The sequence below is a fragment of the Cotesia glomerata genome, linkage group LG1 (assembly GCF_020080835.1).
Source record: "Cotesia glomerata isolate CgM1 linkage group LG1, MPM_Cglom_v2.3, whole genome shotgun sequence".
Classification (NCBI taxonomy): Eukaryota; Metazoa; Arthropoda; class Insecta; order Hymenoptera; family Braconidae; genus Cotesia; species Cotesia glomerata.
Window position 1 is genome coordinate 27251264 of NC_058158.1, and position 14558 is coordinate 27265821.

Consider the following 14558-nt stretch of genomic DNA (forward strand, 5'->3'; position numbering starts at 1 on the left):
TAAATTCATTCTATTTAAAAACGAGTATGGAAAAATTTTTAAGTAATCAAAATAAGATTAAATTTCTTCAGACTTGGAGTTCTTAAATTTTGAATCGCTACTGGTTTTTACACAAAATAAATTAAAGAATTCATATACCGCCATGTATTCTATAACTTTGTTTCCAGAAATTTCAGACTCGTTACAGTCAAAACTGTAGAGACTCCACTAAATTATTATTTTCAATAATTAAACTTGTGAAAATAGCTTTTATATTTCTAAAATTCTTTTAAAAAATAATCTTCAAGAATTTATGTTACTTTGAATATTTGCTTATATAATTCTAATATTATTTTTTACGTGTAAGTAATTATAACTTAGCGAAAAAGAAAAAATTGATCAACAATTATTCTTTTCCAATTGTTTAAACGCATTTAAATAAGACAATTATGATCATAATTATAGACAGCATATTTACTAATAATAATAAATATAAAATCTTTAATAATTATATCCCTGAGTTTAATCACTCTTATCTACTTAAATCTACTTTTAATTAAAAATTATTAGTATCACGTAAAGTATCACGTAAAGATTATAATATTGATTAAATTTATCACAGTTCGTACGGGATGCATGTACTTTCATGAAATCTCTTATTCATGAAATAAACTGTAATATTTATAGAAAACATAAACCTAATTTTGCCATTATTAAATTTAACTAAGTATCAAAACTGATAAGAAGAGTAATTTTTTCAGTTGCATTACAAAAAATGACTCTAACGTATTATAAAAATTAAATAATTGCCATACAAATGTAAATTCTCTTGTTACCTTAATTCACATCTGATGCATTGCATCAGAGAATAAAGCAAAGAGATTTAATAACAACAAAATATTAATAGCATGGCACTGTTTATGTCAACTGAAAATTCGTTATATTTACAATAACTGAATTCCAATTGCACTTCAACAGAAAAAAAATTTTTTCTGCCCAAATTTTTTTTGCTCACCAAATAAGATGAGATGATGAACTTTTTGGACGACGTAGAGGTGCCTTGAGTGGAGCCATCAATTCCCATTTAGAACGTGAAGTGTATCCTCCTGACTGATTTTGCAGGGGCAAGATTTCTCGAAGGTAACTAATACGTTCTGATGGCTTGAGTCCAATACAAATCTGAATAAAAAAATAAATTAATAAATAAAAAAAATTGAATGCAATTATACAATATTTTATAAACTATAAGTTTACGAATATATAAATCATTATACCTGCTGTGTTTTGCATGGTGTATTTTGCCATCTCATATTCATGAAGGAATTTTCTAACGGCGAATTCGGTGGACTCATCTAGTTATTAAAATGGAAACAATATTAATTATCCAAAGAGAAAAAATAAATTTTAACATTGATTTTTTTATAAAAGAATTCTACAAACATACCTGTACTTTACGTCTATACAAGCTCATGTTCAAATTCGGTGATTCGGGTGACGATGGATTTGAAGAACTCTAGTAAAAATTTAATAAACAATTTAGACATGTTAATAAATAAGTACATATCAGTATTTTTTTAATTATAAATTTACCCATTCTGATTCTGATATATAATAATCAAATTTTTTATGGACTTCTTCCTCTGATTGATGCTTGAAAAAGTTTGTGTGTAGATGGCCAGCTGTTTCATTAACTTTCATTGTCAAAAAATTTGAATAGAAAGGCATCTATTTAAAGTAATGTCTCATTAGTACTGAATATTATAATTAGTGAATATTGTACTTAAACTAAACCCTACAGATAAATAAACTGTTAATTCTACTTGTAATCTGAGAATTTTTGTGAAAATAAAATTAACAGACATCTGAAAATTTTTATGATTTTTTTTATTGAACAAATTATTACAAAAAAATTAAAAGAAAAAATTTCACATGTAGAAAATTTGAAAAATTATACGTGCAATTTTTTTAAGGGTTTTTTACTTGTAATTTAATTGAGGAAAAAGATAAAAAATTTTTAAATATCGGCTAATTTTAGAATCATGAATTTTTATTCAAGCTATAAGAAACGAAATAATTTACTTCTAAGGTGATTATGGATATATTTTTCAAATAATTATTTCGGTAACGTTAAAATATGAAGCTTTCAATGATTTGTGCTGTCACAGAAAAATAATTAAAGTATCTTAAAATCTTAAAGATTGAAAATAGCAAGCATTTGATCATATGTTGTCTGTAATCATAATACCATTAAAAATTTTATAATTTTCAATAAAATACAAGAAATCTTTTATCATGATATTACACCGTGAAAAATTAACATATGAATGTATCACTACTACTATGGGCCATAGTAAATATATTTAGAAATTTTATTTTTTTTTATAAAAATATAAGTAGTTTTTTGAAAAAGAGACTAATTAGTGCAAAGGTTTTGGTAAAATAAAAAAATTTTTAAAAATGCATTAACTACGGCCCACCCTTAATATCAATTAAATGAATGAGATTATAGAATATTATGTGCTATTCCATCGAATTCAAACTAATAGACATAATCAATTAACGTTAAAAAATTGTGACAAAATAAATTCAATTTCAGCGATAACCTTTGTTTGACATAAATTTCCTAATCCAAATAATCTTGTATAAAAATGTGCTTGAAAAAATTATAAAAATAAATTAAAAACTTACGTTGATGATCAGAAAAAAAAATATTTCGCGGATAACTAGTAACTAGAAAGAAGAATTTATAAACGAGTCAAGTTTGTTTTATCACCACGATTCGATAAAGAAATAAAACGAGGGATGAAACAAAGATTATTCAAGTGTCACAAGGATCAGTTCCCAAACACGTGTGCATACTCGAGATGTTTGAACCGGACTGGACTTGTTCGTCGTTCGTCGGCGGTTGGCGTTGGTGGTTGGTGCTGAAGTAAAATCTCGAGTCTCATGCGAAGTATCAATTTACATCCCCAACAATCGTATCCCCTCCTACGACGAAATAACGAATAGTACAATAGAGTCTCTACAGTTTAAAACCTGAAGTCAGAGAACACTTGATTTGAGGATTTGAAGAAATTCGATGAATGGCTGATAAGTAAACGGATTAAATTCATAGCGAGTATTTTAATTATTATACTTTGAACTAGGTATTACTATTATTTATTGCTATAATCTGTATTTCTTTTGGATCTTAGATTATGTAAGAAGTAAAGTACTTTTATTTAAGCGACAAAATTTTTAAAATTTGTCTAAATACTCAAATAATTTTCACATATAAGTATAGAAGTAACAGTCCATTAGTATGGTAAGTACATTAAATAAATGTAACGTTAAAAGATCATTCTGGTTAATAACATTTGAAAAAAATTATTTTCGAATATAGTATGACCAGATGACGTTTATTTTTGCTGGGTTGTAAAAGGATTGAAAATTCATTTGTTGGAGAGTAATCAGGTTTTTTTTATTGTATTGAAAATTTAGGGTTTTTTTTTCTTTTTTTTCCAAGGACATTTTAGGTACCATGTGTTCACTTATTGCCTTAGCTTGTCCAGATTGTAAGACATTCCACAATTTTTGTTGGAGGAAATCATCATATTTAAAGAAATTGAAGTTTTATAAACTAAAAAATCCTTTATAAAATTACATTTATGAAAATTCTGGCATAAGATGGAAGTTAAATGAAGTTCGTGAAAAATAATTTTGACATTTTTTTAAAATGGATACTTGCAATCTCTAAATAAACCATTTTAATGCCATATATTAACCACATACACACCAGAAAGTCGTAAACTTTACTACCTAGGTACGACTTTATTTAGAAAATAAACCTCTTATTTTAGTAGTGTTTACCCATACAAACTTTTAAAGATAACTAAAAAAAAAATTGACGATGTTACATATGATACACAACTTTAAATATTATAGTTATAAAATTTAAAACATATAACAACGTTCTCATTATTGTCATAGTCAAATTTTATTGTAGATCTAATATCAGACATAAGAATTTTCATTAAAAAAATGATTACCAGTATAAGTGTAAACAATTAACTCCTTAAGCGTACGTCTAAATCGTAGTTGAAAAAGGTATTACACAGTATAAAAATAAAGAATTTGGGATCTAAAGGTAATACGTTTTACTCTGGGTACCTATCAAGGCTTGATGGATTTATTGTTTAAAACTTTAATTCGTTTTTATAACTATTTCGAAGATTATCATCATAGAAGTATTGAAACGCTCTAGATGCTTAGTGCAAGTACAATCTACAAAGCTTTTTTTTTTAATCAATCATATGCAATTGAATTTTGAAGCATATACTCATTGTCACCTCTCATTTTTAGACTTTTTGATTATTATAATGAATTAATTGATCAACAGATACGTCTTATGCTTTTATCTTAAAATAATTTATTTTTTTTTACTGTTACGAATACTTTACCCTCTAATAAAGCCATCATAGTTTCTTTTCTCTATCCGTCGTGCGAAAATCTCAGAATTATTTTTATTTTCTTCACTTATTTATTATAGTTGCGCGAATCACATGATAGTAAAATAATGAGAAATGTTAAAAATAAAAAAAATCAGATAAATAGCTATCTAGTAAAAAAAACTGGAACTAATAATAATACATGAAATTAAATTCGAAAGTAATGCAACAAAAACTTCAACCATAATAAATTTATTGCCATGTGCATTCTTGATTAAAATCTGAAAATCATTTAGGATATTGGGAGCTCAATTATTTTTATTAAAAAATGTTTTGAGTAAGAGTTTATAACTAAAAAATATTCAAATAATTATACACTTTGAACAGTTTTAGGTTTAAAATTGTTATTAAAAATCTCGTCTGATAGAGGATTTACTTTCTTACAAAAAAAATCATTCAACATTTTTCATAACATTTTCAGCCACTATTTTTTTTTCCATTAACTAAGTAAGATAAAGATTTAACTTTTCGAAAATTATAATCTTAATAATGTCTGCACACTCATAAGATACCAAAGTTTTTTTTAGATATTCAAAGTAAAAGATATGATCCTAAAATTAAAAGACATCTGATAGTTCTTAGAAATTTTTTAACTAATAAATTGTAGCAAGAAAAATTTATTCAAAAATTTCATCTTTAGAAGCTCTAAAAAATTGTAAGTGAAATTTTTTATAAATAATTTTCTTCTCCTAGATTATTATTTAAGAAAAATCGAAAAATTATTAAGTGTCTGCCGATTTCAATGTCATGTAAAAGTTGTATTTTTTGTAAATTTTTTAGTTGTTTTTTGAATAAAATAACCAATGAACAACATACTTATAAAAAATTTTTATGTTTTCTTAATAATTTTTAAAAATTTTTTTTAAAAATTTGATTTATTTTTCATGAAAAATATAAGTGCCTCTATTTCCTATTATAATTTATCAAAATTACCTCACTATCACAATTTTTTTTAAATATGTAATTAATTTTAAAATCGTCACAATATTCCGAACAGCGTTATTTATTTTTAGATTTTACTCACATTTATATGATACATTGCTGCCATAACAACGTAAAAATTTAAGACGCATGCGCAAAAGGAATGTTTAAATTTTCCAATCATACTCGAAGTTTTTTTTTGACATGAATTAAAAATAATATTATTTTGGTGATTTTTTTTTTTATTACGAGAGAAATAAAAATTTTTTCCTATCAAAAGGGCATGAAATTTAATTAAAAAATATATTGAAAAAATTTTAAGACATCCGAATCGCAAATGTAGTTTCTCAAGTTGGTCAAGGTTCGAGGGGCGAGCCATTTTCTTCTTTCATGATTAGTCGCATGGTGTGGTAGTAGTCTCTGTATATTCGCAACAGTTATTATCAGTAAATTATTTATTTGGTGTCATATTAAAATCTCACCATGCCGAAGAATAAGGGTAAGCAATGAAATTATACAAATTTATAATGATAGTTCATTATTTTCTCTAAAAAACCATAAATATAATTTAATTAAAATTTTGACGCGACAATAAGGTTAGTTTTTGTCTGATGTCAATTTTTATATATTCGGATTTCGTAAATTTTATCAAATTTAATCATCCATCAACTCTTATAATATTTAATTAAACTCTTTTTTTAGGAAAGGGAGGTAAAAACAGGAGGAGAGGAAAGAATGAAAATGAAACAGAGAAAAGAGAGTTGGTATTCAAAGAAGACGGACAAGGTAAGATCAATTGTAACATACGTATATGTTTTTGGTCAAGGGCATTGATAAACGTAAATACAACTGAGATATATTTTTTTTTTCTAGAATATGCTCAAGTGACAAAAATGCTTGGAAACGGTCGACTCGAAGCTATGTGCTTTGATGGAGTCAAACGACTGTGTCATATTCGAGGAAAACTACGTAAAAAAGTCTGGATCAACCAGGGTGATATTATATTGATTGGACTCAGGGATTACCAAGATGCTAAGGCTGATGTTATCTTGAAATATACCGCAGATGAAGCTAGGAATCTCAAGACCTACGGAGAATTCCCAGAAACTGGTAAAATATTTATTTTGATTGTTATTGCGAAACTTTCACTTTTATTTCACAATCATTAATTAGAAACTTTGATAATAATTTTATTATTTATTATTTTTTAGTTCGTATTAACGACACCGTCACGTTCGTGGAAGATGGATTTGATGAAGATATTGAGTTCGGTGATGAAGTTATTAGTTCAGATGACGATAACGTAGAAAATGTAAGATATTATTGATATTTAATTGAAATTATTTGATTGATTTGTTTAGAATTCAAAGTATTTTAATTATTGTATACTTATCGATTTTATTTCAGATCTAATGAGTCATAAAGGAATAACAAGAAAAGTAGTAGGAAATAAAATCTACAAAAATAAATAAGATCGGTTGAACCTCAACAATTTAATCTGGTCAAAAAATTGAATTAAATAAATAAATAAAAGGAAGCAAGTAAATCTTTAACTTCCACGTGTAAAAGTAATTGTATCTATAAAATAAACTATCATTTTTTTCGTTTACTTTTTCATAAATGTCGTCTTATCTGTAAACGCACTCGAGTTATAGATGTCATGTACCTCGAAATATAATTATTTAATTTTTTTCATCCTATGAAAATTATTCGTACATGAATATTAAAAATATGTAAACTTTATATGACAATTAATTGATTCCATTATGATTTTAATTTATTATTAATGATGTCGTAGTTAGATTGTTATTTCTTAAGTAATTATTAATTTTTAGACTTATACGCGAAAAAAAAATTTTTAATTCAACTTATTGAAATATATAAAATTCTGCTAAATGAAAACGATGATCATAATTAATTTTTTTTGTTGATTTCGATGTAATTTAAGATTGGTTGGTATTTTTGAGAAATTTTTTTAATTAAATATATAGCAAAATTGTCCAAAAAGATGTAATTATTTATAAATATCCTCTGAATCATTGAATAATTTTAAGAAACATTTTTGATTTTTTCATGCAAACGTACCACTAGCAATAATGTTAATTTTCAAAAAAGATCATATAGAATAAGAAATTAAAAATTAAATAGCCACTACAAGTGATTAATAAAAAATTTAAAAAGTTAATACATGTCAATAACCAACATTATTTATTTATTATCATAAGCTTTCATTATTAACTCTATCACAATTTACAATATGACATTTTACTCAAGATGTCTGTTAAACATGAATAGTAGTGAAGGGTAAAGAAGCTGTATAAGTTTTTTTTATGTTCTTTGGTTGTTAGAATTATTTGCTTATAAATAAGTTAAACTGAACCGTACAAAAGTTACGAATAATTTGTTAAGTCAATACTAGTATCCAAAATATTTTAATTCAGTACAATAGAAAAAGAATAATTAAATTCGTTAAACATTCATTCGCATACAATTACCATTTTATATAATAATTCAGTTTTTTAATTAAATAAAATTGTAGATAAAAATAGTATTTGAATACTTGTATTAACATCATCATTAATGACAAATTACATTATATTAGTTAATGGTGAATAGATGAAGCAGATTAATATCATATACATATTTGATAGAGTTAAATGGTTGTGCCTTTGGTCCTTAGGTCAACTTTGGGCTCTAAGCAAGTATAGTAGGTACAATAATTTATAAATCTTAAACGTGCAGCCATATTTTCATCAATACAATATGTTATTATATTTATAGAATGTATACTTCAATTATATTAGCTAATTATTTCTTCAGCTCACCTCGTTAAATCCTTTTTTAATCTAAATATATAAATATGCTTTAATTTCTCCTATTAAACTTTTTCAACCATAAAGACAACGAAAGACTTCCTCGAAGGCTTTTTATAAGTATATATAGTCTGTAATAACTGAATAATGTAACTATGCACTGAAGATGAAATATAATCTAGTAATCAGGTGATATAATTAGTAATTCTGATGAATACAACAACAATCTGGAGGAAGAAATTTTATCTGGATAATCATTGATAATTACTTAAAGTTGGCGTTAATTTTATAACATTAATTTATTATTTAAACAAATGTTTTGTTTTATCTATTACTTTACCACATTAATTCAATTTAATTGCTTCTATATATATATATATATATATATATAGAAGCAATATATGTATATATATGTTATATAATAAAATTATTATTTATTAGTAGATAAATTTAAAATTCAAGAGAAAAAAATAATTGCCACAATCCATGATTCATATTTTTAATAATTACACTGTTCTTAGCAAAAGAAAACAGCATTCAAAAGTTATTAATACATACAATAATTATGCTTGTAAATAAATTTTTTTAACTTTAATTAAATTATAATTATAATAATAATAATAATAATAATAATAATATAGATATTGCTAAGAGAATAATGATAATAATATACACAATTAAAAAAAACGTATCGAAAAGGGTATTCGATCAAGTAAAATTTACAATTGATTCATGATTGGTAAAAATATTAACGTCATATTACAGCATAATTTTAAATTTTATTTTTTTACATGATATATATTTAAAAAAAAAAATTATATCAATTGATTTACGATTTTCATTATACGACTTTATGTTTGTTAACCTTACAGTATTGAAGCACATTATTCAAATATATATATTTTTTATATTTTTTTATGATATCGTCACTAAAAGCCGAAGCTCAAGAACCATTTAATTATTTTTTATTTTTATTATTAACAGTAAGAAAAAACATTAACATTTTTAGTAGCAAGCAATTTATGTACTTATTATAGATATATATGAATCAATTTTCAATTTCGATTATTTAAGTGACTGTTAGGAGTGGATATTTTTTAGTTTAGACATTCTATTGTTATTTTATTTATTAATCCACTTTATTTATCAATCACTCATTTTACTTATTTCTAAAATAATTGATATATGATTATTTAGCATTGCATGATCATAAGTTAATGTTGGAAGAGTTACAACACTCTTAAATGGTCTTTAAAATAATTTATCTGTTTTATTTTTTATAATAAATATTTTGAACAATATTTTACCAGTCTGACAGCAAACATGATTTAAAAAATTATCAGAAAGCAAGCATTTTATTAATTTTTCACGTGGACGGGCTGGCATAGTGACGACTAGGTATTGAGATAGCTGGTTAACGAATTAACTTTAGCTATTCATAATTACTTAATTGTTAAAAAAAAAAAAAAAAAAAAACAAGATAAAACTAATATAAATAATTAAACAAATGAATTTAGAGTAAAGAATAAACATGGTCCAAAGCTAATGCATAATTCTAATTATGTAATTTTGACATAAAGTAATATGCAATAAAAAAAAATATGAATTTGTAGCGAGGAATAAATTCATATTTATATTTTCATTTAAGATTATTAAAATTTTTTCATCATTAGTTAATTTTAAAATACTAATTTATGATTTTTTAGCTACTCTTGTAGAAAAAAAATTTCACTGTGCTCTTCTTTCTTCTGTCATAAATTGATCGACAACTTTTTGCATCGATTCTCGAAGTTCGTCATTTCCAACCATTTCTTCAGTTCCAGGCACCGTTGTTGATGAGGTTATTACTCGTGTCGTTCTCGTTATTCTGCAATAGAAATATTAATCAACATCAGTATTTATATTTCCTTAATTATTTGAAGACTATAAAAAAAAGTTTTAATTATTTTAATACTTTTCGTTGGTCAGTGGGTCGATTTCTGTTGTGGTCGTTTCCATGTAGGATGGTTCACTATGTTGTAAGAAGTCAGATTCTGTAGATAAATAAAAAAAAAAAATAAAAAATTAAGTAAATATGATTTAAAAAAATTACTTTGAAAAATTCGATCGAATTATTAATATTTATATATTCTCTTACTTTTCTATACGCTTACATATATTGTCGCATTAAATAATAAAATATACGTTACTCTGTTAATTATTTTTTTTAAACTTTACATCATGCCCAAACAAGGGGTATAAAAAGACTAGACACATAAAAAAAAAATTCACAGCATTACTAAATTCTGGCAACAAAAACTTTACTTTTTTCATCTAACTATATTCATTTAACTTATGTCTGATTACTTTACTGTTCAATCAATTTTTTCTTTTCAAAACTAAATCTATTCATGAATTAGGTAACTTTATTTTTTTTTAATTGACATTCAACAGAGAATTAAAATTTTTTACACATTTCGCAATTTTTTAGTAATTAATTATTTGAAAATGGAGATACTATATTGGATTTTAATTGATTGGTAAAAAAATGGGTTTATTAGTACTGTTAGACGAATAATTACGTTGTGTGTTTGATTCAATCTAATCTAATTTTTAATTGATTATAAAGAAAACATTTAGTTTGGTTAATAATAAGATTTGAGTTAATCAATGTTAGATTATTCATTAAAAATTTTTTTTTCAATTTATTAAATCTACAATATTATTTATGATTATATTGAGACGCAATCATAATTAATTTATCACGTTTACTTACTTTCAGATGATAATTAACTTAATATTAATAATTTATAGATTAATTTTATTATAACGATTCGTCTAACAATTCTGATGAATCTTTCATTAAATAATGTTTTTTATTTTATTTTTATCGTATAAACCACCGTAACGTGAACGTTGGTCCCTCTAAACTTTAGCTTTATCTTGAATTATTTGTTCTCACAGGAGCTACAAAGGATCAAGTGGTCTCGTAAGAGTTATGAGATTATAAAAACGAGATCAATAATTAGCGTATAATAATAAAAATAATAATACTATTATTAACACCATACTACAATATCGTGCAAAACAAATACTATTACTGCTTGTGATGATCATTGTTTAAAAATAAATATAAAACATACTTTTGTAATTTATAGAAGCGAAACAATATAAAAGTGTAAAGTGTTTTATGTATTATATGATATTTTATTATATATATATATATATAGATATTTATATTGTTTTTATTCATGCCAGTATACATACGAAGTACTCATGCAATTTGGTTTTTTAAAAAACAAAATATCGAAAAACTAAAGCTTGTATTTTTTTATTGTCCTACCATCACAAAATATCTTGAAGTAAAATCTCGATGTCTAAAATAGTAATCTGATATTTATATATTTAATCAAGGTATATTTTGAATTAATAAAATTTCTTCTTTTAATTACGTGTTTCTTGATTGAAATTATAAATATTATGAGTAATGTAATTATTAATTTAAAAAACAAAATAATTATCATTGGTCGTACCCAGATTGCCGTGGGTCATGATTTGAGAGGACACGTGAGAATACTCGAGGTTCCATCAGGGCTAGATAAATTGCACATATGCCAATTAAAATAGCGGCTGCCACACTTATCCAACAAATGCAGTTGTTTCTATTAGTCTTGGTCCTTTTAAGGTCGCTTGTAGTCCCTAGAGGACAGCTTTTCACTCTCTCGGCCAATCGTGCAAAATTTCGCTCTGCTATTACCACGGTAATTATAACATATATGCTAAGTAATTATCTGATTCATTATCAAAACTGTAAATGATGTCATAAATAACAGAGATCACGATAAAACTTTTAGTTATAATTGCTGATCCCAGAATTTAGTTAATGACCAACCGTATGAATGATTGTAATTTTCCCAATGAACTTTTATCGCACGGAAAAAATATATATAAAATCTTTCCATGGCTTTTATTGAGGATTTTAAGCAACTAGCTGCCATTAATCACTTAGCAAATCATATTTTTATACCTTGTAAAAATAAAATCAAATCACCTGGCGATAATATAAAAAAAAATCTTCTGTACAAGCTTTGTTTTTTTTCCCAAATTTTTTTTACAAACGCAATGATCATAGAAAAATCAAGGTGCAGTTTTAAAAACATGCAAGCCGTGCAAATAAAATAAAAAAAAAGCATGCAGTCGATTGTGTGTTGAGCGATTGAAAAAAATGAAGCAAAATAACAGGGAGATATAAGTAACAAAACAAAAAAATATTTAGGACGGCAGCGAATGAAGCTTTTTAAAATATAAATATTTATTTGCGGCTTAAGGACCAGGAGCCTGGACATGGCCTGAAGGTGAATCGTTTTAGCAGGATATTTACATCGCTTACTTAGAACTGTTAGCTGTGAGTGAGGTACCTTGGTCGTCTTCCATAGGGGAGAGCTCTGCACCTTCGTGCAATGCAACATCAGAACCACTGGAGCTGCCAAGTGTTCGCCTCTTGCTCATTGAACGTCTTCTTTGTCGTGGTGAGCCCTCACTATCGCTGTCGCTTGGTAAATCATGCCTTGAGTCACTATTTTTAGTGAATCCGGCATCACATGAACCTGGTGAAGTGTCCAATGAGTACTGAGTTTCCCAATTATCGTGATCATCACGAGATCTTGTTGATGACTCCCAGGAACTCTTGGTGCTGATTGACCTTACTTCCTTTACTATACTACCAGATGCATTTTCCTCGCTCATCTGATCCTCTTTCGATCTGGACAATGGTATTCTTTCGTTAACGAAAGCCTTGGAAGTCTTTACAGTGTAATTGCTGACTTCAGCGAGTTGTGGAAATTTATTGAAATCCTGTGAAACGTCTTCCAGTACTTGAGATAATTCATTGGTACTTAATATTTTTTTGATGCTATTTTGATCCACTTCAGAACTAACAACTGTTGTTACTGTTTTAGTGTAAACAATGTCTTCAGGGAAAGAGTAAGAGGCAATGGACGGATTCTCTATTATAGAATTTTGGATAGTTGCCACAACTTTATCTTCAACTATTTCCAATGATTTTTGTTTATCCACGGGAATTGGAATCATACTTATTTGATTTGCCTCTGTAGAATCAGATGCGGATACTCGAAGTTGCTTAACAGGTAGCTGATCTTCGCAAATATTTGCAGATATTTTACTTAGCTCTGGTATTTTTGATTTTGGGCTCTTGGGTTTCTGATGATGCTCGTCGAGTTCAAGAGTTAACTCTGTTTTGCTGATAGATAACTTAGCAGAGTGACGTGGGGCGGGAACAGGTTGCTTTGTTGGAGCAGAAGTAGTAACATGCCTCTCTACAGTCCCATCAATCTCAGCCGAATCATGCCCTGACCCATCCAAAAGGACACGGACAAGAACAGGAACAAGGGCAATATATAAAGCACATTGATACAGACTAATAATGAAATTTTTAACTTTCTAGCCCAGTATTAAATATTAACTTTTTATTTCTTGTTGCTTAATTGGCTTTCAAATAATTTTAAAAACAATTTTATTATTTTGTTTTGTTTTAATACATAAGAACAAAAAAATAGGGTCAGCCTTCATCAATCAATATCAAACAAAACTTTTTAGTTGGTATCAACACGAAATGAATGAATGAACTTTATCATATTTTTTTTTTTCATGAAAAAGAAAATGAGACATTTATTAGATAGTGTAATATCTAAACTGATTGAATGCACTTCATTGAAACTAATGAATAAAGCTTTTATCTCTAATTCTTATAGTCTAATTTTTCTAAGTCTAATTGTTCTATTGTTAAAAAAAAAAATAAATTTACAAATTGTAAGAAATAATTTCGTGCTAATAATAATTATTAGTTTAAAAAAGTAATTAGTTAGATCAATGAAACGCATTCGTAAAGTATTAGTTGTGTAGTAAAAGCGTCAGCATGTGCTAACTATGGAAGATAAAGCTAAATATGACCGAGGGTACCACAAGAGTAAAAATTACTCTAACGTACTGATTTCTTCCAGCTAGTTTAGCTATTATAAATTACATATTTAAATACACAATAAAAATTATTTAAATAAAAAATTAATTGCGAATGAAACAGATAAAATATATTTTTTAACTTTTCTTTTATGTGCACATTTAATTACCTGGTTTTCCTGCTGCTAAGGCCTGATCTGCAAGAAGTTGGGCACGTTTGGCAGCTTCCTCAGTTATATCTGAAATAAACCCACAAACATAGATAAGTAATGACTTAATTCAATTTTTAATGAACATTTAAAGCAGTGATTGAAACAATGGTAAATAAGGATGAAGTGATGATAAGTTTCCTGGCCATATTCGTTTGGTTCGCATGCTTCGCTAGACCATGGTTCTCCTGTTA

At 26.2% G+C, this 14558-nt stretch overlaps 3 protein-coding genes across 33 annotated transcripts in view; 1 reads left to right on the top strand and 2 right to left on the bottom strand.

The window, feature by feature from the left end:
* Positions 1-360: 360 nt before the first annotated feature.
* Positions 361-5418, bottom strand: LOC123268940. The gene is made up of 5 exons (XM_044734407.1): positions 5400-5418; positions 1570-1704; positions 1424-1492; positions 1254-1331; positions 361-1158 (listed from the first exon to the last, which is right to left on the bottom strand). The coding sequence occupies exons 2-5, from the start codon at positions 1702-1704 to the stop codon at positions 991-993; spliced, it is 450 nt and encodes a 149-aa protein (XP_044590342.1). The 5' UTR covers positions 5400-5418; the 3' UTR covers positions 361-990.
* Positions 5419-5729: 311 nt separating this feature from the next.
* On the top strand, positions 5730-7008 carry LOC123268951 (eukaryotic translation initiation factor 1A, X-chromosomal). Its single transcript, XM_044734417.1, has 5 exons — positions 5730-5886; positions 6090-6173; positions 6261-6497; positions 6599-6699; positions 6795-7008. Exons 1-5 carry the CDS (start codon positions 5871-5873, stop codon positions 6798-6800), a joined length of 444 nt encoding a protein of 147 aa, XP_044590352.1. The 5' UTR covers positions 5730-5870; the 3' UTR covers positions 6801-7008.
* A 2630-nt stretch (positions 7009-9638) lies between these two features.
* The window catches only part of LOC123268449 (ankyrin-2-like), a 58514-nt gene continuing 53594 nt past the window's right edge, over positions 9639-14558 (bottom strand). For 27 of the 31 annotated variants that reach the window (XM_044733622.1, XM_044733612.1, XM_044733584.1 and 24 more), the window contains 4 exons: positions 14326-14394; positions 12598-13548; positions 11713-11929; positions 10155-10233 (listed from right to left, as the gene is read on the bottom strand). In XM_044733622.1, the coding sequence (XP_044589557.1) occupies positions 10227-10233; positions 11713-11929; positions 12598-13548; positions 14326-14394 (1244 nt within the window). In that variant the 3' untranslated portion in view covers positions 10155-10226. Of the gene's footprint in view, positions 10068-10154; positions 10234-11712; positions 11930-12597; positions 13549-14325; positions 14395-14558 lie in introns of those variants that run through there. The other 4 variants (XM_044733535.1, XM_044733756.1, XM_044733666.1 and 1 more) reach the window with 3 other exon arrangements.